Source organism: Taudactylus pleione, unplaced genomic scaffold (assembly GCF_031769625.1).
Source record: "Taudactylus pleione unplaced genomic scaffold, aTauple2 ptg001039l, whole genome shotgun sequence".
Taxonomy (NCBI): domain Eukaryota; kingdom Metazoa; phylum Chordata; class Amphibia; order Anura; family Myobatrachidae; genus Taudactylus; species Taudactylus pleione.
The window spans coordinates 1,985,823-2,010,522 of NW_028285440.1; the positions used below are offsets into that span (position 1 = coordinate 1,985,823).

Below are 24,700 nucleotides of genomic sequence, written 5' to 3' on the forward strand. Positions count from 1 at the left end.
ATGTACACAGCCTGAGGTAGTCATTACTATATGTATTCTGTATCATACAGACTGCCTGACATGTACACAGCCTGAGTTAGTCATTCCTATATGTATTTATCATACACACTGCCTGACATGTACACAGCCAGAGATAATCATTCCTATATGTATTCTGTATCATACACACTGCCTGACATGTACACAGCCTGAGATAGTCATTCCTATATGTATTTATCATACACACTGCCTGACATGTACACAGCCTGAGATAGTCATTCCTATATGTATTCTGCATCATTCACACTGCCTGACATGTACACAGCCTGAGATAGTCATTCCTATATGTATTCTGTATCATACACACTGCCTGACATGTACACAGCCTGAGATAGTCATTCCTATATGTATTCTGTATCATACACAATGCCTGACATGTACACAGCCTGAGATAGTCATTCCTATATGTATTCTGTATCATACACAATGCCTGACATGTACACATCCTGAGATATTCATTCCTATACGTATTCTGTATCATACACACTGCCTGACATGTACACAGCCTGAGATAATCATTCCTATATGTATGTATCATACACACTGCCTGACATGTACACAGCCTGAGATTGTCATTCCTATATGTATTTATCATACACACTGCCTGACATGTACACAGCCTGAGATAGTCATTCCTATACGTATTCTGTATCATACACACTGCCTGACATGTACACAGCCTGAGATAGTCATTCCTATATGTATTCTATATCATTCTCACTGCCTGACATGTACACAGCCTGAGATACTGTAGTCATTCCTATACATATTCTATATCATTCACACTGCCTGACATGTCCACAGCCTGAGATAGTCATTCCTATACGTATTCTGTATCATACACTTCCTGACATGTACACAGCTTGAGATAATCATTCCTATATGTATTTATCATACACACTGCCTGACATGTACACAGCCTGAGATAGTCATTCCTATATGTATGTATCATACACACTGCCTGACATGTACACAGCCTGAGATAGTCATTCCTATACGTATTCTGTATCATACACACTGCCTGACATGTACACAGCCTGAGATTGTCATTCCTATATATATTTATCATACACCCTGCCTGACATGTACACAGCCTGAGATAGTCTTTCCTATTCGTATTCTGTATCATACACACTGCCTGACATGTACACAGCCTGAGATAGTCATTCCTATACGTATTCTGTATCATACACACTGCCTGACATGTACACAGCTTGAGATAATCATTCCTATATGTATTTATCATACACACTGCCTGACATGTACACAGCCTGAGATAGTCATTCCTATATGTATGTATCATACACACTGCCTGACATGTACACAGCCTGAGATAGTCATTCCTATACGTATTCTGTATCATACACACTGCCTGACATGTACACAGCCTGAGATACTGTAGTCATTCCTATACGTATTCTATCTCATTCACACTGCCTGACATGTCCACAGCCTGAGATAATCATTCCTATATGTATTTATCATACACACTGCCTGACATGTACACAGCCTGAGATAGTCATTCCTATATGTATTCTGTATATTACACACTGCCTGACATGTACACAGCTTGAGATAATCATTCCTATATGTATTTATCATACACACTGCCTGACACGTACACAGCCTTAGATAGTCATTCCTATATGTATTTATCATACACACTGCCTGATATGTACACAGCCTGAGATAGTCATTCCTATATGTATTTATCATACACACTGCCTGATATGTACACAGCCTGAGATAGTCATTCCTATATGTATTTATCATACACACTGCCTGACATGTACACAGCCTGAGATACTCTTTCCTATACGTATTCTGTATCATACACACTGCCTGACATGTACACAGCCTGAGATTGTCATTCCTATATGTATTTATCATACACACTGCCTGACATGTACACAGCCTGAGATAGTCTTTCCTATACGTATTCTGTATCATACACACTGCCTGACATGTACACAGCCTGACATTGTCATTCCTATATGTATTTATCATAAACACTGCCTGACATGTACACAGCCTGAGATTGTCATTCCTATATGTATTTATCATACACACTGCCTGACATGTACACAGCCTGAGATAGTCTTTCCTATACGTATTCTGTATCATACACACTGCTTGACATGTACACAGCCTGAGATAGTCATTCCTATATGTATTCTGTATCATACACACTGCCTGACATGTACACAGCCTGAGACAGTCATTCCTATACGTATCCTGCATCATACACTCTGCCTAATATGTATACAGCCTGAGATAGTCTTTCCTATACGTATTCTGTATCATACACACTGCCTGACATATACACAGCCTGAGATAGTCATTCCTATACGTATTCTGTATCATACACACTGCCTGACATGTACACAGCCTGAGATAATCATTCCTATATGTATTTATCATACACACTGCCTGACATATACACAGCCTGAGATAGTCATTCCTATATGTATTCTATATCATTCACACTGCCTGACATGGTCATTCCTATACGTATTCCATATCATTCACACTGCCTCACATGTACACAGGCTGAGATAGTCATTCCTATACGTATTCTATATCATTCACACAACCTGACATGTACACAGCCTGAGATAGTCATTCCTATACGTATTCCATATCATTCACACTGCCTGACATGTACACAGCCTGAGATAGTCATTCCTATACGTATTCCATATCATTCACACTGCCTGACATGTACACAGCCTGAGATAGTCATTCCTATATGTATTCTGTATCATACACACTGCCTGACATGTACACAGCCTGAGACTGTCATTCCTATACGTATCCTGCATCATACACTCTGCCTGACATGTACATAGCCTGAGATAATCATTCCTATATGTATTTATCATACACACTGCCTGACATATACACAGCCTGAGATAGTCATTCCTATATGTATTCCATATCATTCACACTGCCTGACATGTACACAGCCTGAGATAGTCATTCCTATACGTATTCTATATCATTCACACTGCCTGACAACTATGTACATTAGGAGTGACAGTGCAGGCAGGACGTGTGCTGTTGAGCTCCTGACCATAGGAGTATCAATTACAGCCAGCGGTTCTGCGGGCTTCCCCAGGAATGATGCGCCCTTCTGGGGCAGGGTAGGGGAAAGCAGTAAGGAAAAAAACTACCTTGCAACCGGACACCCAGGCGGAAGATCGAGCTGATGCTTCCAGCCAGCCTGAGGTACTGAAGCAGGAGAGCATTGGCGGGAGCACTGCGGCCGGGAGCGGGATTCCCCGAACTGCCTACGGAGACTCCCCGTGGTGAGGTAACCTCGGGTAGAGAGGAGGCATGCATTGCCGATAATCCGCAGGGCAGTGCAGAGGGGGAGACTGTAGCCCCTATGCTCTCAGCAGGGGAAGAAGAGGAAGAAGAATACTCTGTGTTTAGCGGGGATGAGGACTATGTGGCAAAACTGAGCCTGGAGGAGGCTGTTGTGGAAGCAAGGAGGCTCAATACTAAAATTGGTTACACAAAAAAGAAAAGAAATAAGGCTCATACCTGGGAGAAACCGCGGCTGCAGGGGCTGATCGTGGAGCTCACTGATACCCTGGACAGGGTGAAGGAGAGAGTGAAGTCCCTGAGGCAGGAGAGGCAGAAGATAGCTGCTTCAAGCGGATTGCCAGCAAACCTGACAGCGGGGGAGCTAAGTGTGGCATCCCAGGAGGAGAAGCCCTTGATGGCCGAGATTAAGCGGTTAGAGGAGGACGCGGACGTACCTGTAACTGCTGAGCCTGGAGATGGTGATGTGGTGGGAACCCCGAGTGTGTGCGCTGTTGCGGCAGGACACCCGGTTAGTGTGGAGGTCGGGAAAGAGATCCTGGGGAGCAGCAGCAGCTTTCGAGACATACCTGTTCCCGGTGATACAGCGGCAATGAGAGAGCCTGACGCTGGGGGAGTATCTGGCATCCAAGGTCCTGATGGCAGCGGAGGTGCGGAGGTTTCCAGTGAAGCTGGTGGTCTAGAGCGGTTGATCGAGAAGGGCATCGCGGCAGAACGGCAGGTAGGTGGAGGAGTGGGGGACCCCCGTGGCACGGTGGAGAGGTCTGCTTGGATTGCTTTCCACCATGCTAGGGGATGTTTTCCAGGGTCCGGATACCTCTGCTGTGATTCCGATAGGTAGGCAAGGGCGGCCGGTGCGGACCGGGGGAGAGGGGATGAAAAGGGCGCAGGCAGATGTGGAGACTGGTTCCCCTATTGGGCCAACGGGTCCTGTGGTTGCCTCAGGGTCCGTGGTGGCTACGGGGACAGTTAAAGATGCATTGAAAATGGCCAATAAAGCAAAGCCTGGTATCCTGGCACAAGGAATGCCATGTATGGAGAAGGAACTGTTACAGCCCAAGGAAAGGGCCCTGCTGGATATAATGTACGGGGAGTTGGAGACTCCAGCTAGAGTCAAAGCTGCTTTGGAGCTGATCAGTAAAAATCAGGCACGGAGGGAAACAAGCGGTAATGATGTTAATAGAGGTGCATCTGTATCTGGAATGAATAAGACTGATGCGGGTCAGCATGCTGGGAATGATGATTCCAGAAATGGACAAAATGTGACTAAAAACTCATATGCTGGTGCATTATCAGGGGAGAAAAGTGAAGGGAGGAAATTTTTCTCCAGAGTTGAGAGCGGCAAGGGAATAAAAAGAAGGAACGTAATTCAGTTCAAATGGAAAGGGGAGGGGGAGGTACCGGGGTAGGAAGTTTTCTTAAACATGCTGTTTACGTTGAATATCTCTGCTGTGGATCTGTTTGCATGTATTCATCCCCCTAGGTCGAGAGACTTTGATGTCAGTTTCCAAATCAATTATGGCATGCAAATGTTTTGGGGTATGTGGCTGACTGTAAAAACAGAAAAACCGTACTGTGATTATGTTGCAACGTTGATTTCTAGGCAGGATGTTGTGAAATTGACAATATTAGTCCGGAATGAATCGATTCCGGAAAATGACATTAAATATTGGCTGTCTAGGCACTGTGAGGTTCTGTCAGGATTAACGAAAATAGATTATACAAAGAGGGTGTGGGGGGGTGCCTATATGGTTCAGGTGAGAATTTTAAGCACGGCATTTGGGGCAAATCATCTGCCATCTGCCACTTATATAGGAAGGGACAGAATTCAGGTATTCTATCAAGGTCAACCTAAAACGTGCTTTAGGTGCGGGGATACACGTCATTTGAGTGGAGACTGCGGAGTAACCAAATGTACACTATGTGGGAAAATAGGGCACACTTCAAGGATGTGTAACAGTGTCAGATGCAACCTGTGCGGGCAGGAGGGACATCCATACAGCAGGTGCCCAGAGGCTGACATATGTGAGGATGAAGGGTCAGAACAGGAGGTAGAGGTGGAAGGTAGGAAGTTGAGGGGGTCAGTGGAGGTGCAAGAAAGGAGGGTGACAAGGTGGAAAGCAGCAGAGCAGAGGAAAGAAGATGAAAAGGTGGAGGATGGTTTTCAGGAGGTTAAGAGGAAAAATAAGAAGAAAAGGAAGGTGGAAGAGGGTTTAATTTTGGCAAATAGATTTGACGTGTTCTCAACAGACGAAAAGGAGGAGAGGGAAATAGTAAGACAGAAGGGGGAGCTGGTTTTTTCTCCTAAAGTAGCTAGAAGGAGGGGAAAGAAAAGTGGCTTGAAAGAGAGTGTGGGAGAGGGATCAGGGACTGGGAAGAGGACGAAGGAGGGGGAGAAGGAGGAATAAAGGCAAGGGAAGAAAGGGAGGGCGGAAGAGGACCCACAAGATTTGTAATGGGATGAAATGGGAACAGAGTTGCAGGGTGATGTAGGGAGAAGGGAAAGTCAAGTGGCAGAATGGGAGGAGAAGGAGAAAGTTCCTTGAGAAAGGAATGAGGAAGAAATTGATGTAGACCCTGTTGAGGAGGTTCCTCAGGGGTCTGTGGATCCTAAGCCTCCGGATCCAGGAGGGCTGGGAGTGGTGATGTGTGTTGGGGATGGGGATGGTGATGGTGCGAGAGTGGAGGGTGTGGGGGAGGGGGCCCCCCCCTAGGGAAAAGTAAGGAAAAGGTAAGGTCGGTTCTGCTTTCTATAATCTAGAAATATGGATCCCCAGCCCATACGATGTGCCACGATTATTGTGGCTTCCGTTATCTCACTTTATGGCCTTTGATTTTTTTCAGCACAATTGAGGTTGATTTTTTGTTTTTGCAGGAGACAAGGATAAGTAAGTTGGACGCCCTCCATAGGATTAAGAGGGAGTGGAGGAGGGGTCCATCTTACTGGTCTCTTGCGGCCGAGCCGTACGGTGGGGTGGCAGTGCTTTTTGCTGGCATGGTAACCATACACAAGATTATAGAGATACAAGTAGGCAGGTGTATCATTTTGGATGTCACTCTGAGGGGGCACGAACTAAGGTTGATTAACATCTATGGTCTGCAGAAGGCATGGGATAGGAAGTGCCTCTTCAGAGAGATAAACCCGTTCCTCTTCACAGCTCAGCAAATTGTCTTTGGAGGTGATTTTAACACTGTGATTCGGCCTAAAGACAGGGGAGGCGCAAGGACAACGTTGAGCTATGATTCAAATTATCTAGTTAGGATGATTAGGGAGGCTGGTCTGGTCGATGTGCATATTCGCCATTTCCCAGATCTCACCGGGTACACGTATTTTAGTGGTAGTCGTAGGTCAAGAATAGATAGGTTTTTTGTTAAGGAAACTCTGAAGACCTTGCCTCCTGAGGTAAGGTTGGTGGAGTTTTCGGATCACTGTTTTCTGAGTGTAACCTTGAATGCGGCACAATCCCTTCAGAAGGGCAGAGGGATGTGGCGTCTTAACTCAGACCTCCTAAAGGAGGAGGGAGTCAGACAATCCTTTAGAGATTTCTTCCAGGCACAGGAATCACTGTTGGAGGCAGGATGGAGTAGATCAGAGTGGTGGGAGGAGGTCAAAAAGAGAACTCTGAGTTTATTTAGGTGATCCGTAGCGAAGAAGAACTTGAGAAATAATAGTTCCTACTATTTTTTGAGAAGGAAATTGGACCTCTTAATCTATGAAGAGGGAGATAGTGGGGAAATCTCCCGAGTAAAGGCTCTGATGAAAGATTTTCAGTATAACCGGTTGGCATCTTTGGTTCTGGAGAGGGATTATGGGAATTACCACTCACCAGATCCCTGTCAGAACTGTAGGATGACGTCTGAGATGAGAGAGATCAGAGGTTTGCGTGATAACCAGGGTACCCTTCAGGAAACAAAAGAGGGTATTCTGGGGGTCATTGTGGATTATTACTCTGACCTTCTATCAGAGAAATTGCTTATTAGAGAAAGGATGGAGGTCTTTCTGAGGGGAACACCTGGGCTTGTGAGGCCTGATGTCTCTTTCGACTGCTTGGAGAGTGATACAGGTGTGGAGGAGGTTAGGATAGCGATTGAAGGGTTATCCGTTAAAAAATCTCCGGGCCCGGATGGGTTAACGTCAGAATTTTATAAAACCTTTTCTGATATTTTGGCCCCTCGCCTTGTGGAAGTGTTTAATGAGTGTTTGGGTGAAGAATGTCTTACCCCTTCCATGAGGTTGTCTGCACTTATATTGCTTTCCAAGGGTAAGGATCCCCTGTGTGTTGAGAATTGGCGCCCCATAGCTCTTCTCAACACAGATAGGAAGATTTTGGCAAAAATTATTTTTAACAGACTGACTGAATTTACAGAATGGCTGCTTTCAGCCTCTCAGCATTGTACGGTGAAAGGCCGTAGTACCTTTAGTGCTGTCCTTGGTGTCCGGGAGGTCATTGAGTGGTGCCGTGCTGAGAGGGGGGGGAAAGTATTTGCTAGCATTGGATCAGTCCAAGGCCTTTGACAGAGTCAATCATGAATACCTATGGAGGGTACTGGAATGGTATGGATTTCCGGCGAGGGTGGTGAATTGGCTAAAAACAATATACAGAAAGGCCGAAAGCTTCCCACTTGTGAATGGTTGGGTAGGTGCTACTTTTGGTGTGGGTTCTGGGGTTCGTCAAGGGTGTCCCTTGAGCCCTCTTCTGTATGTATTTGCTATCGACCCCTTCATAAGGAGGTTGAGTATGGTGCAGTGGAGGGGATGCAGCTGGGCCCTGGGCCTGCACTGAAAGTTATAGCCTACGCAGATGATGTCACGGTGTTCCTGTCTGAAGAGGCAGAGGCACGGCGGGTGGAAGAACTCATCAGGATGTATTCTGAGGCATCGTGTGAAGCTTTCTGGATGGGGGAGGAAGGGACAGAATTTGACCTTCCGGACAGCCTCCTCGGGCCAGTCCACAAATAAAAATGCTAGGAATTTATTTCAACCACGGTGATTATGGCACCCTAAATTGGGAGAAAAAGCTGGAAATTGCATCACGGAAAGTATCTGTTTGGAGAAGATGGAAGTCTTCCTATAGGGAAAGGGTTGATTTATGCAAAACCTACTTGATTCCAGTGTTTTTGTATGTCAGTTATGTCTGTTTTTTGCCTCAGTCCATGTGGTCCAAGATAAATTCATTGTTTTTCCTGATGTTTTGGGGAAATGGGATGAATATTATCAAAAGAGGTATCACCTACAAATTTAGGGAAGAGGGAGGCCAGAGTATGGTCAACCCCGTAGTATTTTTTGTGACAACTTTTTGTAAACTAAACATAGGGAGTCTGTTTTTAGAGACTCTCCCTCAATGGGTAGAAGGTCTCGGGGAATGGGTGTTTCCCTTTCTCAAAGAATGGATGGAGGGAGGTCGAATTAAGATATCCCGAGTTAGGCGAGGCTACCTCCTGATCTACGTGATCCTTTGTCTGAAAGTGATGAGACGGTGGGGCTTGGAAGTTGGTGATGTGAGAGGCTTGGCCAGGAGGGAGATGGGGTTAAGAATTCTGCAGACCTACTTCTATGTTCCGCTGGCCCTAAAGGATTGCCCAGGTGAGATGTGTTCGGAGGGATTGGCTCTGATTAATTCTCAGAGGATTCCTCAGAAATTTAGAGAGTAGTCTCATTCACCATTATACACTGTATGAGACTACGCTGCCTGTACTGTCACTTACTCCTAATGTACATAGTTATCCAGGTTATAGGTGAGGACAATGTAATCACTGCTCCTGATATTCCCCATTATACACTGTATGAGACTACGCTGCCTGTACTGTCACTTACTCCTAATGTACATAGTTATCCAGGTTATAGGTGAGGACAATGTAATCACTGCTCCTGATATTCCCCATTATACACTGTATGAGACTACGCTGCCTGTACTGTCACTTACTCCTAATGTACATAGTTATCCAGGTTATAGGTGAGGACAATGTAATCACTGCTCCTGATATTCCCCATTATACACTGTATGAGAATACGCTGCCTGTACTGTCACTTACTCATAATGTACATAGTTATCCAGGTTATAGGTGAGGACAATGTAATCACTGCTCCTGATATTCCCCATTATACACTGTATGAGACTACGCTGCCTGTACTGTCACTTACTCCTAATGTACATAGTTATCCAGGTTATAGGTGAGGACAATGTAATCACTGCTCCTGATATTCCCCATTATACACTGTATGAGACTACGCTGCCTGTACTGTCACTTACTCCTAATGTACATAGTTATCCAGGTTATAGGTGAGGACAATGTAATCACTGCTCCTGATATTCCCCATTATACACTGTATGAGACTACGCTGCCTGTACTGTCACTTACTCCTAATGTACATAGTTATCCAGGTTATAGGTGAGGACAATGTAATCACTCTGCTCCTGATATTCCCCATTATACACTGTATGAGACTACGCTGCCTGTACTGTCACTTACTCCTAATGTACATAGTTATCCAGGTTATAGGTGAGGACAATGTAATCACTGCTCCTGATATTCCCCATTATACACTGTATATCAGGAGCAGACTGACTTACATTGTCCTCGCCTATAATGAAGTATACACAGTGATTCTAAACTAGGACTTGATTAGACTCAGAACCCCAAAGTGATTCCGAACCAGGACTCTATTAGACTCGCAACCCCAAAGTGATTCCGAACCAGGACTCTATTAGACTCGGAACCCCAAAGTGATTCCGAACCAGGACTCGATTAGACTCGGAACCCCAAAGTGATTCCGAACTAGGACTTAATCAGCAGCAAAACTCTTGGTCATTCTGGAAAAGGTTCCTTAAGTCACGTATACCATATTTATTTATAGAAATCTTCTGCTGGGACTGAGCATACTCACCCGGGAAAATATCACTAGTAAATATCTGCTCATCACTTTCAATGACCAGATCAACTCTAGAGTCACAAATAACATCTCCAGGTTCACCTGAGGCCCCATCTTTAAGGTAAGTGATCTCTTCTGTATTTCTTGTTGGCAGTAACTCATCACTCCCAGTCTCTGTGTGCCAGGCTATGTACCCTTGTCTCATACCCTCTTGCAATGTAGATATTTGAGTGTTCTCGTGAATGAAGTGCTCTTCAAGGTTTTCTGGAATTACAGGTTTCACCGCACGTTGAGGAAAAAACGTCTCCTTCACTGAGGATGCCTCTGGATTTGGGGTAATGAGGTGGTTTCCTGGACACTGATTCATTTCAGCAGCTTCCACACTAACTGTAGAAATACTTTTTCCTGGATCCTCCTGAAATACCGATGTCTCTGTTACCTGAATAAAGCCATTCTCTCTTGTAATCTCCTCATTGACCGCTGGATGTGTTGTGATGACATTACGCTCCCCTGTACTATCCTGGGTGGGCTGATTCTCTGGCACCTGCAGCTCATCTCTCCTCAGGAACATGACACCTGCCAGGTACAGAGAAGCTCTGGATTATTAATCAGAGAAAGCTTCTAATATAATTAACAATCTCTTTTGTATGATGCATATGTTGAAAAGTATAAACTCATACTGTGATTAATGCTAATATGTTATTTGTATTTTACATTTACTGAAAGGTGCAATTTTGGAACTGCTGGGAGGACTGTATGAGCCTGGAGCTGAACAGCATGGAGTCTCCTATGTATCAGGAATGTAAGTAACAGGAATGCATGTAACAGGAATGCATGTAACAGGAATGCATGTAACAGGAATGCATGTAACAGGAATGCATGTAACAGGAATGCATGTAACAGGAATGCATGTAACAGGAATGCTGAGTCTGTACAGGTTTCACATTCTGAAAAAGTATTATTTGATCCTTTTATTCTTTAGAATCATTCAATGGGGGGGTATGGGGAGGGGAGGGGAGGGGAGGGGACATAGGACAGAAATCTCACCGCTACCTTGAAATACCAAAAGATGTAATAAATAAAACTATTACATTTACAATTTTTGATCAGTATCATAACTGTGATCATCATCAATTTGAGACCTTACCCAGAGAGGTGAACAATTCTGTAGTGTCCTTCATGACCGTCCTATAGAGTTCCCTCTGCCAAGCAGCCAGACCCAGCCACTCCTCATCCGAAAACGTCAGTGTGATGTCTTCTAACATGTGCAGAGTCTGAAAGAGACAGAAAACTCCTGATGCATTGAATGTACTACTTTATTTATCACTGTCATATTGGGATGCGCTGTTGTCAGCGTTCTGCCTCCCGGGGTCATGAGCCTAATTCCAAGCCAGGGTCCTTAAGTTTGAATCATTTCTATGGGTTTCCTCTGGGTGCTTCGGATTCTTTCAAAATGACAAATCCATATACTGTAGATTCATTGGCTGCTGATGCTCCTGTGTGTAATTGTGTGTTATTGTGTGTAATTGTGTGTTAGGGAATCCAGACGGACATGGAATGGAGCAAGATAATCTCTATACAGCAACTGAGTGGCCACCAGGTGATTTTATGCAAACTAGCTATTCCGCAGATAATGCTGCCATACGATGCCTGACCTCTGTATAAGAGCAAGTACAAAAAAGTATAGACAAGACTATTTAATGTAGTATATGTATATAAAACACAATAAAATTAAAACAAGATAAATATTGATACACCAGCCAGTATAACCACTAGATACAACACAAACAATATAAAAATATCAATATAAGACTACAATATTCTCTGTTTATTAATCAATCCAAAGTGCATAGATATGCTTGATACATTATTCCCATATATCCCTGTGTGAATCCTCAATTGTTAAGGTTTATGTTAGTCCAGAACTTTGTTTTCAAAGTCGTATAACACAATTAATTGAAATCGCCTTCAGCTGTAATCGGAACTAGGGAAAAAGCCAAGCAGACAGTGTTTGTAAAGAGCAGAGAGGACAGTATGTAAGCTCCCATTTTGTTATTGCAGAAAGCTGTTAGACTTGTAAGCAAGTTGTAGTGTTAGTAATATTCCAAAATGCATGTATATTAGGCGATGGAATTTTCTTCATCATCCACAAGCATTTTCAGATCTAATAATCATCTCAATAAGTTCCATGAACTGATGAAAATAGTCCTCTGCCTCCTAGCAAGTCCTGTACTCCTGGTTCGCCTGGGAGATAGAAAGTGATATGTACCAGCTGGTATCTGAATGCAGTTCTTTACGCGTTTCTCCACCTATGAATAGTCAGCGGCTTCCTCAGAAGTGTATAAGATCAGATAGGGGGAGGTACATAGAGACTTTGATGTGTATAAGAGCAGATAGGAGGAGGTACGCAGAGACTATAAAGTGTATAGGAGCAGATAGTCGGAGGTAAGCAGAGACTATGAAGTGTAAAAGAGCAGATAGGAGGAGGTACGCAGATGCTATGACGTATATAAGAGCAGATAGGAGGAGGTACGCAGAGACTATGAAGTGTATAAGAGCAGATAGGAGGAGGTACGCAGAGACTATGAAGTGTATAATAGCAGATAGGAGGAGGTACGCAGAGACTATGAAGTGTATAAGAGCAGATAGGCGGAGGTACGCAGAGACTATGTAGTGTATAAGAGCAGATAGGAGGAGGTACGCAGAGACTATGATCTGTATAAGAGCAGATAGGAGGAGGTACGCAGATACTATGAAGTGTATAAGAGCAGATAGGAGGAGGTACGCAGAGACTATGAAGTGTATAATAGCAGATAGGAGGAGGTACGCAGAGACTATGTAGTGTATAAGAGCAGATAGGAGGAGGTACGCAGAGACTATGAAGTGTATAATAGCAGATAGGAGGAGGTACGCAGAGACTATGAAGTTTATAAGAGCAGATAGGCGGAGGTACGCAGAGACTATGAAGTTTATAAGAGCAGATAGGCGGAGGTACGCAGAGACTATGTAGTGTATAAGAGCAGATAGGAGGAGGTACGCAGAGACTATGATCTGTATAAGAGCAGATAGGAGGAGGTACGCAGATACTATGAAGTGTATAAGAGCAGATAGGAGGAGGTACGCAGAGACTATGAAGTGTATAAGAGCAGATAGGCGGAGGTACGCAGAGACTATGTAGTGTATAAGAGCAGATAGGAGGAGGTACGCAGAGACTATGATCTGTATAAGAGCATATAGGAGGAGGTACGCAGAGACTATGAAGTGTATAAGAGCAGATAGGAGGAGGTACGCAGAGACTATGAAGTGTATAAGAGCAGATAGGAGGAGGTACGCAGAGACTATGAAGTGTATAATAGCAGATAGGAGGAGGTACGCAGAGACTATGTAGTGTATAAGAGCAGATAGGAGGAGGTACGCAGAGACTATGATCTGTATAAGAGCAGATAGGAGGAGGTACGCAGAGACTATGAAGTGTATAAGAGCAGATAGGAGGAGGTATGCAGAGACTATGAAGTGTATAAGAGAAGATAGGAGGAGGTACGCAGAGACTATGAAGTGTATAATAGCAGATAGGAGGAGGTACGCAGAGACTATGTAGTGTATAAGAGCAGATAGGAGGAGGTACGCAGAGACTATGATCTGTATAAGAGCAGATAGGAGGAGGTACGCAGAGACTATGACGTATATAAGAGCAGATAGGAGGAGGTACGCAGAGACTATGAAGTGTATAAGAGCAGATAGGAGGAGGTACGCAGAGACTATGAAGTGTATAATAGCAGATAGGAGGAGGTACGCAGAGACTATGAAGTGTATAATAGCAGATAGGAGGAGGTACGCAGAGACTATGAAGTGTATAAGATCAGATAGGAGGAGGTACGCAGAGACTATGAAGTGTATAATAGCAGATAGGAGGAGATATGCAGAGACTATGAAGTGTATAAGAGCAGACAGGAGGAGGTACGCAGAGACTATGATGTGTATAAGAGCAGATAGGAGGAGGTACGCAGAGATTATGAAGTGTATAAGATCAGATAGGAGGAGGAACGCAGAGACTATGACGTGTATAAGAGCAGATAGGAGGAGGTACGCAGAGACTATAAAGTGTATAGGAGCAGATAGTCGGAGGTAAGCAGAGACTATGAAGTGTAAAAGAGCAGATAGGAGGAGGTACGCAGAGACTATAAAGTGTATAGGAGCAGATAGTCGGAGGTAAGCAGAGACTATGAAGTGTAAAAGAGCAGATAGGAGGAGGTACGCAGATGCTATGACGTATATAAGAGCAGATAGGAGGAGGTACGCAGAGACTATGAAGTGTATAAGAGCAGATAGGAGGAGGTACGCAGAGACTATGAAGTGTATAATAGCAGATAGGAGGAGGTACGCAGAGACTATGAAGTGTATAAGAGCAGATAGGCGGAGGTACGCAGACACTATGTAGTGTATAAGAGCAGATAGGAGGAGGTACGCAGAGACTATGATCTGTATAAGAGCAGATAGGAGGAGGTACGCAGATACTATGAAGTGTATAAGAGCAGATAGGAGGAGGTACGCAGAGACTATGAAGTGTATAATAGCAGATAGGAGGAGGTACGCAGAGACTATGTAGTGTATAAGAGCAGATAGGAGGAGGTACGCAGAGACTATGAAGTGTATAATAGCAGATAGGAGGAGGTACGCAGAGACTATGAAGTGTATAAGAGCAGATAGGCGGAGGTACGCAGAGACTATGTAGTGTATAAGAGCAGATAGGAGGAGGTACGCAGAGACTATGATCTGTATAAGAGCAGATAGGAGGAGGTACGCAGATACTATGAAGTGTATAAGAGCAGATAGGAGGAGGTACGCAGAGACTATGAAGTGTATAAGAGCAGATAGGCGGAGGTACGCAGAGACTATGTAGTGTATAAGAGCAGATAGGAGGAGGTACGCAGAGACTATGATCTGTATAAGAGCAGATAGGAGGAGGTACGCAGAGACTATGAAGTGTATAAGAGCAGATAGGAGGAGGTACGCAGAGACTATGAAGTGTATAAGAGCAGATAGGAGGAGGTACGCAGAGACTATGAAGTGTATAATAGCAGATAGGAGGAGGTACGCAGAGACTATGTAGTGTATAAGAGCAGATAGGAGGAGGTACGCAGAGACTATGATCTGTATAAGAGCAGATAGGAGGAGGTACGCAGAGACTATGAAGTGTATAAGAGCAGATAGGAGGAGGTATGCAGAGACTATGAAGTGTATAAGAGAAGATAGGAGGAGGTACGCAGAGACTATGAAGTGTATAATAGCAGATAGGAGGAGGTACGCAGAGACTATGTAGTGTATAAGAGCAGATAGGAGGAGGTACGCAGAGACTATGATCTGTATAAGAGCAGATAGGAGGAGGTACGCAGAGACTATGACGTATATAAGAGCAGATAGGAGGAGGTACGCAGAGACTATGAAGTGTATAAGAGCAGATAGTCGGAGGTAAGCAGAGACTATGAAGTGTAAAAGAGCAGATAGTAGGAGGTATGCAGAGACTATGAAGTGTAAAAGAGCATATAGGAGGAGGTACGCAGAGACTATGAAGTGTATAAGAGCAGATAGGAGGAGGTACGCAGAGACTATGACGTGTATACTAGCAGATAGGAGGAGGTAAGCAGAGACTATGAAGTGTAAAAGAGCAGATAGGAGGAGGTACGCAGAGACTATGACGTGTATAGGCGGAGGTACGCAGAGACTATGAAGTGTATAAGAGCAGATAGGAGGAGGTACACAGAGACTATGAAGTGTATAAGAGCAGATAGGAGGAGGTACGCACAGACTATGAAGTGTATAAGATCAGATAGGAGGAGGTACGCAGAGACTATGAAGTGTATAAGAGCAGATAGGAGGAGGTACGCAGAGATTATAAAGTGTATAAGAGCAGATAGGAGGAAGTACGCAGAGACTATGAAGTGTATAAGAGCAGATAGGAGGAGGTACGCAGATGCTATGACGTGTATAAGAGCAGACAGGTGGAGGTACGCAGAGACTATGAAGTGTATAGGTGGAGATAGGAGGAGGTTCGCAGAGACTATGAAGTGTATAAAAGCAGACAGGCGGAGGTACGAAGAGACTATGACGTGTATAAGAGCAGATAGGAGGAGGTACGCAGAGACTATGATGTGTATAAGAGCAGATAGGAGGAGGTACGCAGAGACTATGAAGTGTATAAGAGCAGATAGGAGGAGGTACGCAGAGACTATGAAGTGTATAATAACAGATAGGAGGAGGTACGCAGAGACTATGAAGTGTATAATAGCAGATAGGAGGAGGTACGCAGAGACTATGAAGTGTATAGGAGCAGATAGTCGGAGGTAAGCAGAGACTATGATGGGTATAAGAGCAGATAGGAGGAGGTACGCAGAGACTATGAAGTGTATAAGAGCAGATAGGAGGAAGTACGCAGAGACTATGAAGTGTATAAGAGCAGATAGGAGGAGGTACGCAGAGACTATGAAGTGTATAAGAGCAGATAGGAGGAGGTACGCAGAGAGTATGAAGTGTATAAGAGCAGATAGGAGGAGGTACGTAGAGACTATGAAGTGTATAAGAGCAGATAGGAGGAGGTACGCAGAGACTATGATGTGTATAAGAGCAGATAGGAGGAGGGATGCAGAGACTATTACGTGTATAAGAGCAGAAAGGAGGAGGTACGCAGAGACTATGTAGTGTATAAGAGCAGATAGGAGGAGGTACGCAGAGAGTATGAAGTGTATAAGAGCAGATAGGAGGAGATACGCAGAGACTATGAAGTGTATAAGATCAGATAGGAGGAGGTACGCAGAGACTATGAAGTGTATAGGTGCAGATAGTCGGAGGTAAGCAGAGACTATGAAGTGTAAAAGAGCAGATAGTAGGAGGTACGCAGAGACTATGACGTGTATAAGAGCAGATAGGAGGAAATACGCAGAGACTATGAAGTGTATAAGAGCAGATAGGAGGAGGTACGCAGAGACTATCAAGTGTATAAGAGCAGATAGGAGGAGGTACGCAGAGACTTTGAAGTGTATAAGAGCAGATAGGAGGAGGTAAGCAGAGACTATGAAGTGTATAATAACAGATAGGAGGAGGTACGCAGAGAGTATGAAGTGTATAGGTGCAGATAGTCGGAGGTAAGCAGAGACTATGAAGTGTATAAGAGCAGATAGGAGGAAGTACGCAGAGACTTTGACGTGTATAAGAGCAGATAGGAGGAGGTAAGCAGAGACTATGACGTGTATAAGAGCAGATAGGAGGAGGTACGCAGAGACTTTGAAGTGTATAAGAGCAGATAGGAGGAGGTACGCAGAGACTTTGAAGTGTATAAGAGCAGATAGTAGGAGGTAAGCAGAGACTATGACGTGTATAAGAGCAGATAGGAGGAGGTACACAGAGACTATGACGTGTATAAGAGCAGATAGGAGGAGGTACGCAGAGACTTTGAAGTGTATAAGAGCAGATAGTAGGAGGTACGCAGAGACTATGAAGTGTAAAAGAGCAGATAGTAGGAGGTACGCAGAGACTATGACGTGTATAAGAGCAGATAGGAGGAAGTACGCAGAGACTTTGACGTCTATAATAACAGATAGGAGGAGGTACGCAGAGAGTATGAAGTGTAGAGGTGCAGATAGTCTGAGGTAAGCAGAGACTATGAAGTGTAAAAGAGCAGATAGTAGGAGGTACGCAGAGACTATGACGTGTATAAGAGCAGATAGGAGGAGGTACGCAGAGACTATGAAGTGTATAATAGCAGATAGGAGGAGGTACGCAGAGACTATGAAGTGTATAAGAGCAGATAGGAGGAGGTACGCAGAGACAATGATGTGTATAAGGTCAGATAGGAGGAGGTACGCAGAGACAATGAAGTGTATAGGAGCAGATAGGCGGAGGTACGCAGATACTATGAAGTGTATAGGAGGAGGTACACAGAGACTATGAAGTGTATAAGGTCAGATAGGAGGAGGTACGCAGAGACAATGAAGTGTATAAGATCAGATAGGAGGAGGTACGCAGAGACTATGAAGTGTATAGGAGCAGATAGGAGGAGGTACGCAGAGACTATGAAGTGTATAGGAGCAGATAGGAGGAGGTACACAGAGACTATGAAGTGTATAATAGCAGATAGGAGGAGGTACGCAGAGACTATGAAGTGTATAAGAGCAGATAGGAGGAGGTACGCAGAGACAATGAAGTGTATAGGAGGAGGTACACAGAGACTACGAAGTGTATAAGAGCAGATAGGAGGAGGTACACAGACTATGAAATGTTTAATAGCAGATAGGAGGAGGTACGCAGAGACTATGAAGTGTATAATAGCAGATAGGAGGAAGTACGAAGAGACTATGAAGTGTATAATAGCAGATAGGAGGAGGTACACAGAGACTATGAAGTGTATAAGGTCAGATAGGAGGAGGTACGCAGAGACAATGAAGTGTATAGGAGCAGATAGGCGGAGGTACGCAGATACTATGAAGTGTATAAGAGCAGATAGGCGGAGGTACGAAGAGACTATGACGTGTATAAGAGCAGATAGGAGGAGGTACGCAGAGACTATGAAGTGTATAAGAGCAGATAGGAGGAGGTACACAGAGACTATGAAGTGTATAATAGCAGATAGGCGGAGGTACGCAGATACTATGAAGTGTATAAGCGCAGATAGGCGGAGGTACGAAGAGACTATGACGTGTATAAGAGCAGATAGGAGGAGGTACACAGAGACTATGAAGTGTATAAGAGCAGATAGGAGGAGGTACACAGAGACTATGAAGTGTATAATAGCAGATAGGAGGAGGTACGCAGAGACTATGTAGTGTATAAGAGAAGACAGGAGGAGGTACGCAGAGACTATGAAGTGTATAAGAGCAGATAGGAGGAGGTACGCAGAGACTATGAAGTGTATAAGAGCAGATAGGAGGAGGTACGCAGAGACTATGAAGTGTATAGGAGCAGATAGGAGGAGGTACGCAGAGACTATGAAGTGTATAAGAGCAGATAGGAGGAAGTAAGCAGAGACTATGAAGTGTATAAGATCAGATAGGAGGAGGTACGCAGAGACTATGAATTGTATTGGAGCAGATAGGAGGAGGTACGCAGAGACTATGAAGTGTATAAGGTCAGATAGGAGGAGGTACGCAGAGACTATGAAGTGTATAAGAGCAGAAAGGAGGAGGTAAGCAGAGACTATGACGTGTATAAGAGCAGATAGGAGGAAGTACGCAGAAACTATGACGTGTATAAGAGCAGATAGGAGGAGGTACGCAGAGACTATGAAGTGTATAAGAGCAGATAGGAGGAGGTACGCAGAGACTATGAAGTGTATAAGAGCAGATAGGAGGAGGTACGCAGAGACTATGAAGTGTATAATAACAGATAGGAGGAAGTACGCAGAGACTATGAAGTGTATAGGTGCAGATAGTCGGAGGTAAGCAGAGACTATGAAGTGTAAAAGAGCAGATAGTAGGAGGTAAGCAGAGACTATGAAGTGTATAGGAGCAGATAGGAGGAGGTACGCAGAGACTATGAAGTGTATAGGAGCAGATAGGAGGAGGTACGCAGAGACTATGAAGTGTATAAGATCAGATAGGAGGAGGTACGCAGAGACTATGAAGTGTATAGGAGCAGATAGGAGGAGGTACGCAGAGACTATGAAGTGTATAGGAGCAGATAGGAGGAGGTACACAGAGACTATGAAGTGTATAATAGCAGATAGGAGGAGGTATGCAGAGACTATGATGTGTATAAGGTCAGATAGGAGGAGGTACGCAGAGACAATGAAGTGTATAGGAGCAGATAGGCGGAGGTACGCAGATACTATGAAGTGTATAAGCGCAGATAGGCGGAGGTACGAAGAGACTATGAAGTGTATAAGAGCAGATAGGAAGAGGTACACAGACTATGAAATGTTTAATAGCAGATAGGAGGAGATACGCAGAGACTATGAAGTGTATAATAGCAGATAGGAGGAAGTACGAAGAGACTATGAAGTGTATAATAGCAGATAGGAGGAGGTACGCAGAGACTATGATGTGTATAAGGTCAGATAGGAGGAGGTACGCAGAGACAATGAAGTGTATAGGAGGAGGTACACAGAGACTACGAAGTGTATAGAAGCAGATAGGCGGAGGTACGCAGAAACTATGACGTGTATAAGAGCAGATAGGCGGAGGTACGAAGAGACTATGACGTGTATAAGAGCAGATAGGAGGAGGTACACAGACTATGAAATGTTTAATAGCAGATAGGAGGAGGTACGCAGAGACTATGAAGTGTATAATAGCAGATAGGAGGAAGTACGAAGAGACTATGAAGTGTATAATAGCAGATAGGAGGAGGTACGCAGAGACTATGATGTGTATAAGGTCAGATAGGAGGAGGTACGCAGAGACAATGAAGTGTATAGGAGCAGATAGGCGGAGGTACGCAGAGACAATGAAGTGTATAAGAGCAGATAGGCGGAGGTACGAAGAGACTATGACGTGTATAAGAGCAGATAGGAGGAGGTACGCAGAGACTATGAAGTGTATAAGAGCAGATAGGAGGAGGTACACAGAGACTATGAAGTGTATAATAGCAGATAGGCGGAGGTACGCAGATACTATGAAGTGTATAAGCGCAGATAGGCGGAGGTACGAAGAGACTATGAAGTGTATAAGAGCAGATAGGAAGAGGTACACAGAGACTATGAAGTGTATAATAGCAGATAGGCGGAGGTACGCAGATACTATGAAGTGTATAAGAGCAGATAGGAGGAGGTACGCAGAGACTATGAAGTGTATAAGAGCAGATAGGAGGAGGTACGCAGAGACTATGAAGTGTATAAGAGCAGATAGGAGGAGGTACGCAGAGACTAGGAAGTGTATAGGAGCAGATAGGAGGAGGTACGCAGAGACTATGAAGTGTATAATAGCAGATAGGAGGAGGTACGCAGAGACTATGAAGTGTATAAGAGCAGATAGGAGGAAGTAAGCAGAGACTATGAAGTGTATAAGATCAGATAGGAGGAGGTACGCAGAGACTATGAAGTGTATAATAGCAGATAGGAGGAGGTACGCAGAGACTATGAAGTGTATAAGAGCAGATAGGAGGAGGTACGCAGAGACTATGAAGTGTATAAGGTCAGATAGGAGGAGGTACGCAGAGACTATGAAGTGTATAAGAGCAGAAAGGAGGAGGTACGCAGAGACTATGAAGTGTATAAGAGCAGAAAGGAGGAGGTACGCAGAGACTATGAAGTGTATAAGATCAGATAGGAGGAAGTACACAGAGACTATGAAGTGTATAAGGTCAGATAGGAGGAGGTACGCAGAGACTATGAAGTGTATAAGATCAGATAGGAGGAGGTACGCAGAGACTATGTAGTGTATAAGAGCAGATAGGAGGAGGTACGCAGAGACTATGAAGTGTATAAGAGCAGATAGGAGGAAGTACGCAGAGACTATGAAGTGTATAAGAGCAGATAGGAGGAGGTACGCAGAGACTATGAAGTGTATAAGAGCAGATAGGAGGAGGTACGCAGAGACTATGAAGTGTATAAGAGCAGATAGGAGGAGGTACGCAGAGACTATGAAGTGTATAAGATCAGATAGGAGGAGGTACGCAGAGACTATGAAGTGTAAAAGAGCAGATAGGAGGAGGTACGCAGAGACTATGAAGTGTATAAGAGAAGATAGGAGGAGGTACGCAGAGACTATGAAGTGTATAAGGTCAGATAGGAGGAGGTACGCAGAGACTATGAAGTGTATAAGATCAGATAGGAGGAGGTACGCAGAGACTATGAAGTGTATAAGAGCAGAAAGGAGGAGGTACGCAGATACTATGAAGTGTATAAGAGCAGATAGGAGGAGGTACGCAGAGACTATGAAGTGTATAAGAGCAGATAGGAGGAGGTACGCAGAGACTATGAAGTGTATAAGGTCAGATAGGAGGAGGTACGCAGAGACTATGAAGTGTATAAGATCAGATAGGAGGAAGTACACAGAGACTATGAAGTGTATAAGAGCAGATAGGAGGAGGTACGCAGAGACTATGAAGTGTATAAGATCAGACAGGAGGAAGTACGCAGAGACTATGAAGTGTATAAGAGCAGAAAGGAGGAGGTACGCTGAGACTATGAAGTGTATAGGAGCAGATAGGAGGAGGTACGCAGAGACTATGAAGTGTATAAGGTCAGATAGGAGGAGGTACGCAGAGACTATGAAGTGTATAAGAGCAGATAGGAGGAGGTACGCAGAGACTATGAAGTGTATAGGAGCAGATAGGAGGAGGTACGCAGAGACTATGAAGTCTATAAGAGCAGATAGGAGGAAGTACGCAGAGACTATATAATGTATAAGATCAGATAGGGGGAGGTACGCAGAGACTATGAAGTGTATAAGATCAGATAGGAGGAGGTACGCAGATACTATGAAGTGTATAAGAGCAGATAGGAGGAGGTACGCAGAGACTATGAAGTGTATAAGAGCAGATAGGAGGAAGTACGCAGAGACTATATAATGTATAAGATCAGATAGGGGGAGGTACGCAGAGACTATGAAGTGTATAATAACAGACAGGAGGAGGTACGCAGAGACTATGAAGTGTATAAGAGCAGATAGGAGGAGGTACGCAGAGACTATGAAGTGTATAAGAGCAGATAGGAGGAGGTACGCAGAGACTATGAAGTGTATAAGAGCAGATAGGAGGAGGTACGCAGAGACTATGAAGTGTATAAGGTCAGATAGGAGGAGGTACGCAGAGACTATGAAGTGTATAAGATCAGATAGGAGGAGGTACGCAGAGACTATGAAGTGTATAAGATCAGATAGGAGGAGGTACGCAGAGACTATGAAGTGTATAAGAGCAGAAAGGAGGAGGTACGCAGATACTATGAAGTGTATAAGAGCAGATAGGAGGAGGTACGCAGAGACTATGAAGTGTATAAGAGCAGATAGGAGGAGGTACGCAGAGACTATGAAGTGTATAAGGTCAGATAGGAGGAGGTACGCAGAGACTATGAAGTGTATAAGATCAGATAGGAGGAAGTACACAGAGACTATGAAGTGTATAAGAGCAGAAAGGAGGAGGTGCGCAGATACTATGAAGTGTATAAGAGCAGATAGGAGGAGGTGCGCAGAGACTATGAAGTGTATAAGAGCAGATAGGAGGAGGTAAGCAGAGACTATGAAGTGTATAGGAGCAGATAGGAGGTGGTACGCAGAGACTATGAAGTGTATAGGAGCAGATAGGAGGAGGTAAGCAGAGACTATGAAGTGTATAGGAGCAGATAGGAGGAGGTAAGCAGAGACTATGAAGTGTATAGGAGCAGATAGGAGGTGGTACGCAGAGACTATGAAGTGTATAAGATCAGATAGGAGGAGGTACGCAGAGACTATGAAGTGTATAGGAGCATATAGGAGGAGGTACGAAGAGACTATGAAGTGTATAAGAGCAGATAGGAGGAGGTACGCAGAGACAATGAAGTGTATAAGATCAGATAGGCGGAGGTAAGCAGAGACTATGAAGTGTATAAGAGCAGATAGGAGGAGGTACGAAGAGACTATGAAGTGTATAAGAGCAGATAGGAGGAGGTACGCAGAGACTATGAAGTATATAATAGCAGATAGGAGGAGGTACGCAGAGACTATGAAGTGTATAAGAGAAGATAGGAGGAGGTACGCAGAGACTATGAAGTGTATAAGAGCAGATAGGAGGAGGTACGCAGAGACTATGAAGTATATAATAGCAGATAGGAGGAGGTACGCAGAGACTATGAAGTATATAATAGCAGATAGGAGGAGGTACGCAGAGACTATGAAGTGTATAAGAGAAGATAGGAGGAGGTACGCAGAGACTATGAAGTGTATAAGAGCAGATAGGAGGAAGTACGAAGAGACTATGAAGTGTATAATAGCAGATAGGAGGAGGTACGCAGAGACTATGATGTGTATAAGGTCAGATAGGAGGAGGTACGCAGAGACAATGAAGTGTATAGGAGCAGATAGGCGGAGGTACGCAGATACTATGAAGTGTATAACAGCAGATAGGCGGAGGTACGAAGAGACTATGACGTGTATAAGAGCAGATAGGAGGAGGTACGCAGAGACAATGAAGTGTATAGGAGCAGATAGGTGGAGGTACGCAGATACTATGAAGTGTATAGGAGGAGGTACGCAGAGACTATGAAGTGTATAAGAGCAGATATGAGGTATGCAGAGACTATGAAGTGTATAAGAGCAGGTAGGCGGAGGTACGAAGAGACTATGACGTGTATAAGAGCAGATAGGAGGAGGTACGCAGAGACTATGAAGTGTATAAGAGCAGATAGGAGGAGGTACGCAGAGACTATGAAGTGTATAATAGCAGATAGGAGGAGGTACGCAGAGACTATGAAGCGTATAAGAGCAGATAGGAGGAGGTACGCAGAGACTATGAAGTGTATAAGGTCAGATAGGAGGAGGTACGCAGAGACAATGAAGTGTA

The 24,700-nt window shown here is 44.2% G+C and overlaps 1 protein-coding gene across 1 annotated transcript in view; it reads right to left on the reverse strand.

The window, feature by feature from the left end:
• LOC148454023 (uncharacterized) overlaps positions 1 to 11,508 on the reverse strand; it is a 62,213-nt gene extending 50,705 nt beyond the window's left edge. The window contains exons 1-2 of the mRNA XM_088461340.1: positions 11,385 to 11,508; positions 10,253 to 10,813 (exon numbers count right to left, since the gene is read on the reverse strand). Of these exons, the coding sequence (XP_088317466.1) occupies positions 10,253 to 10,813; positions 11,385 to 11,502 (679 nt within the window). The 5' untranslated portion in view covers positions 11,503 to 11,508. The remainder of the gene's footprint in view (positions 1 to 10,252; positions 10,814 to 11,384) is intronic.
• Between the last annotated feature and the right edge of the window lie 13,192 nt (positions 11,509 to 24,700).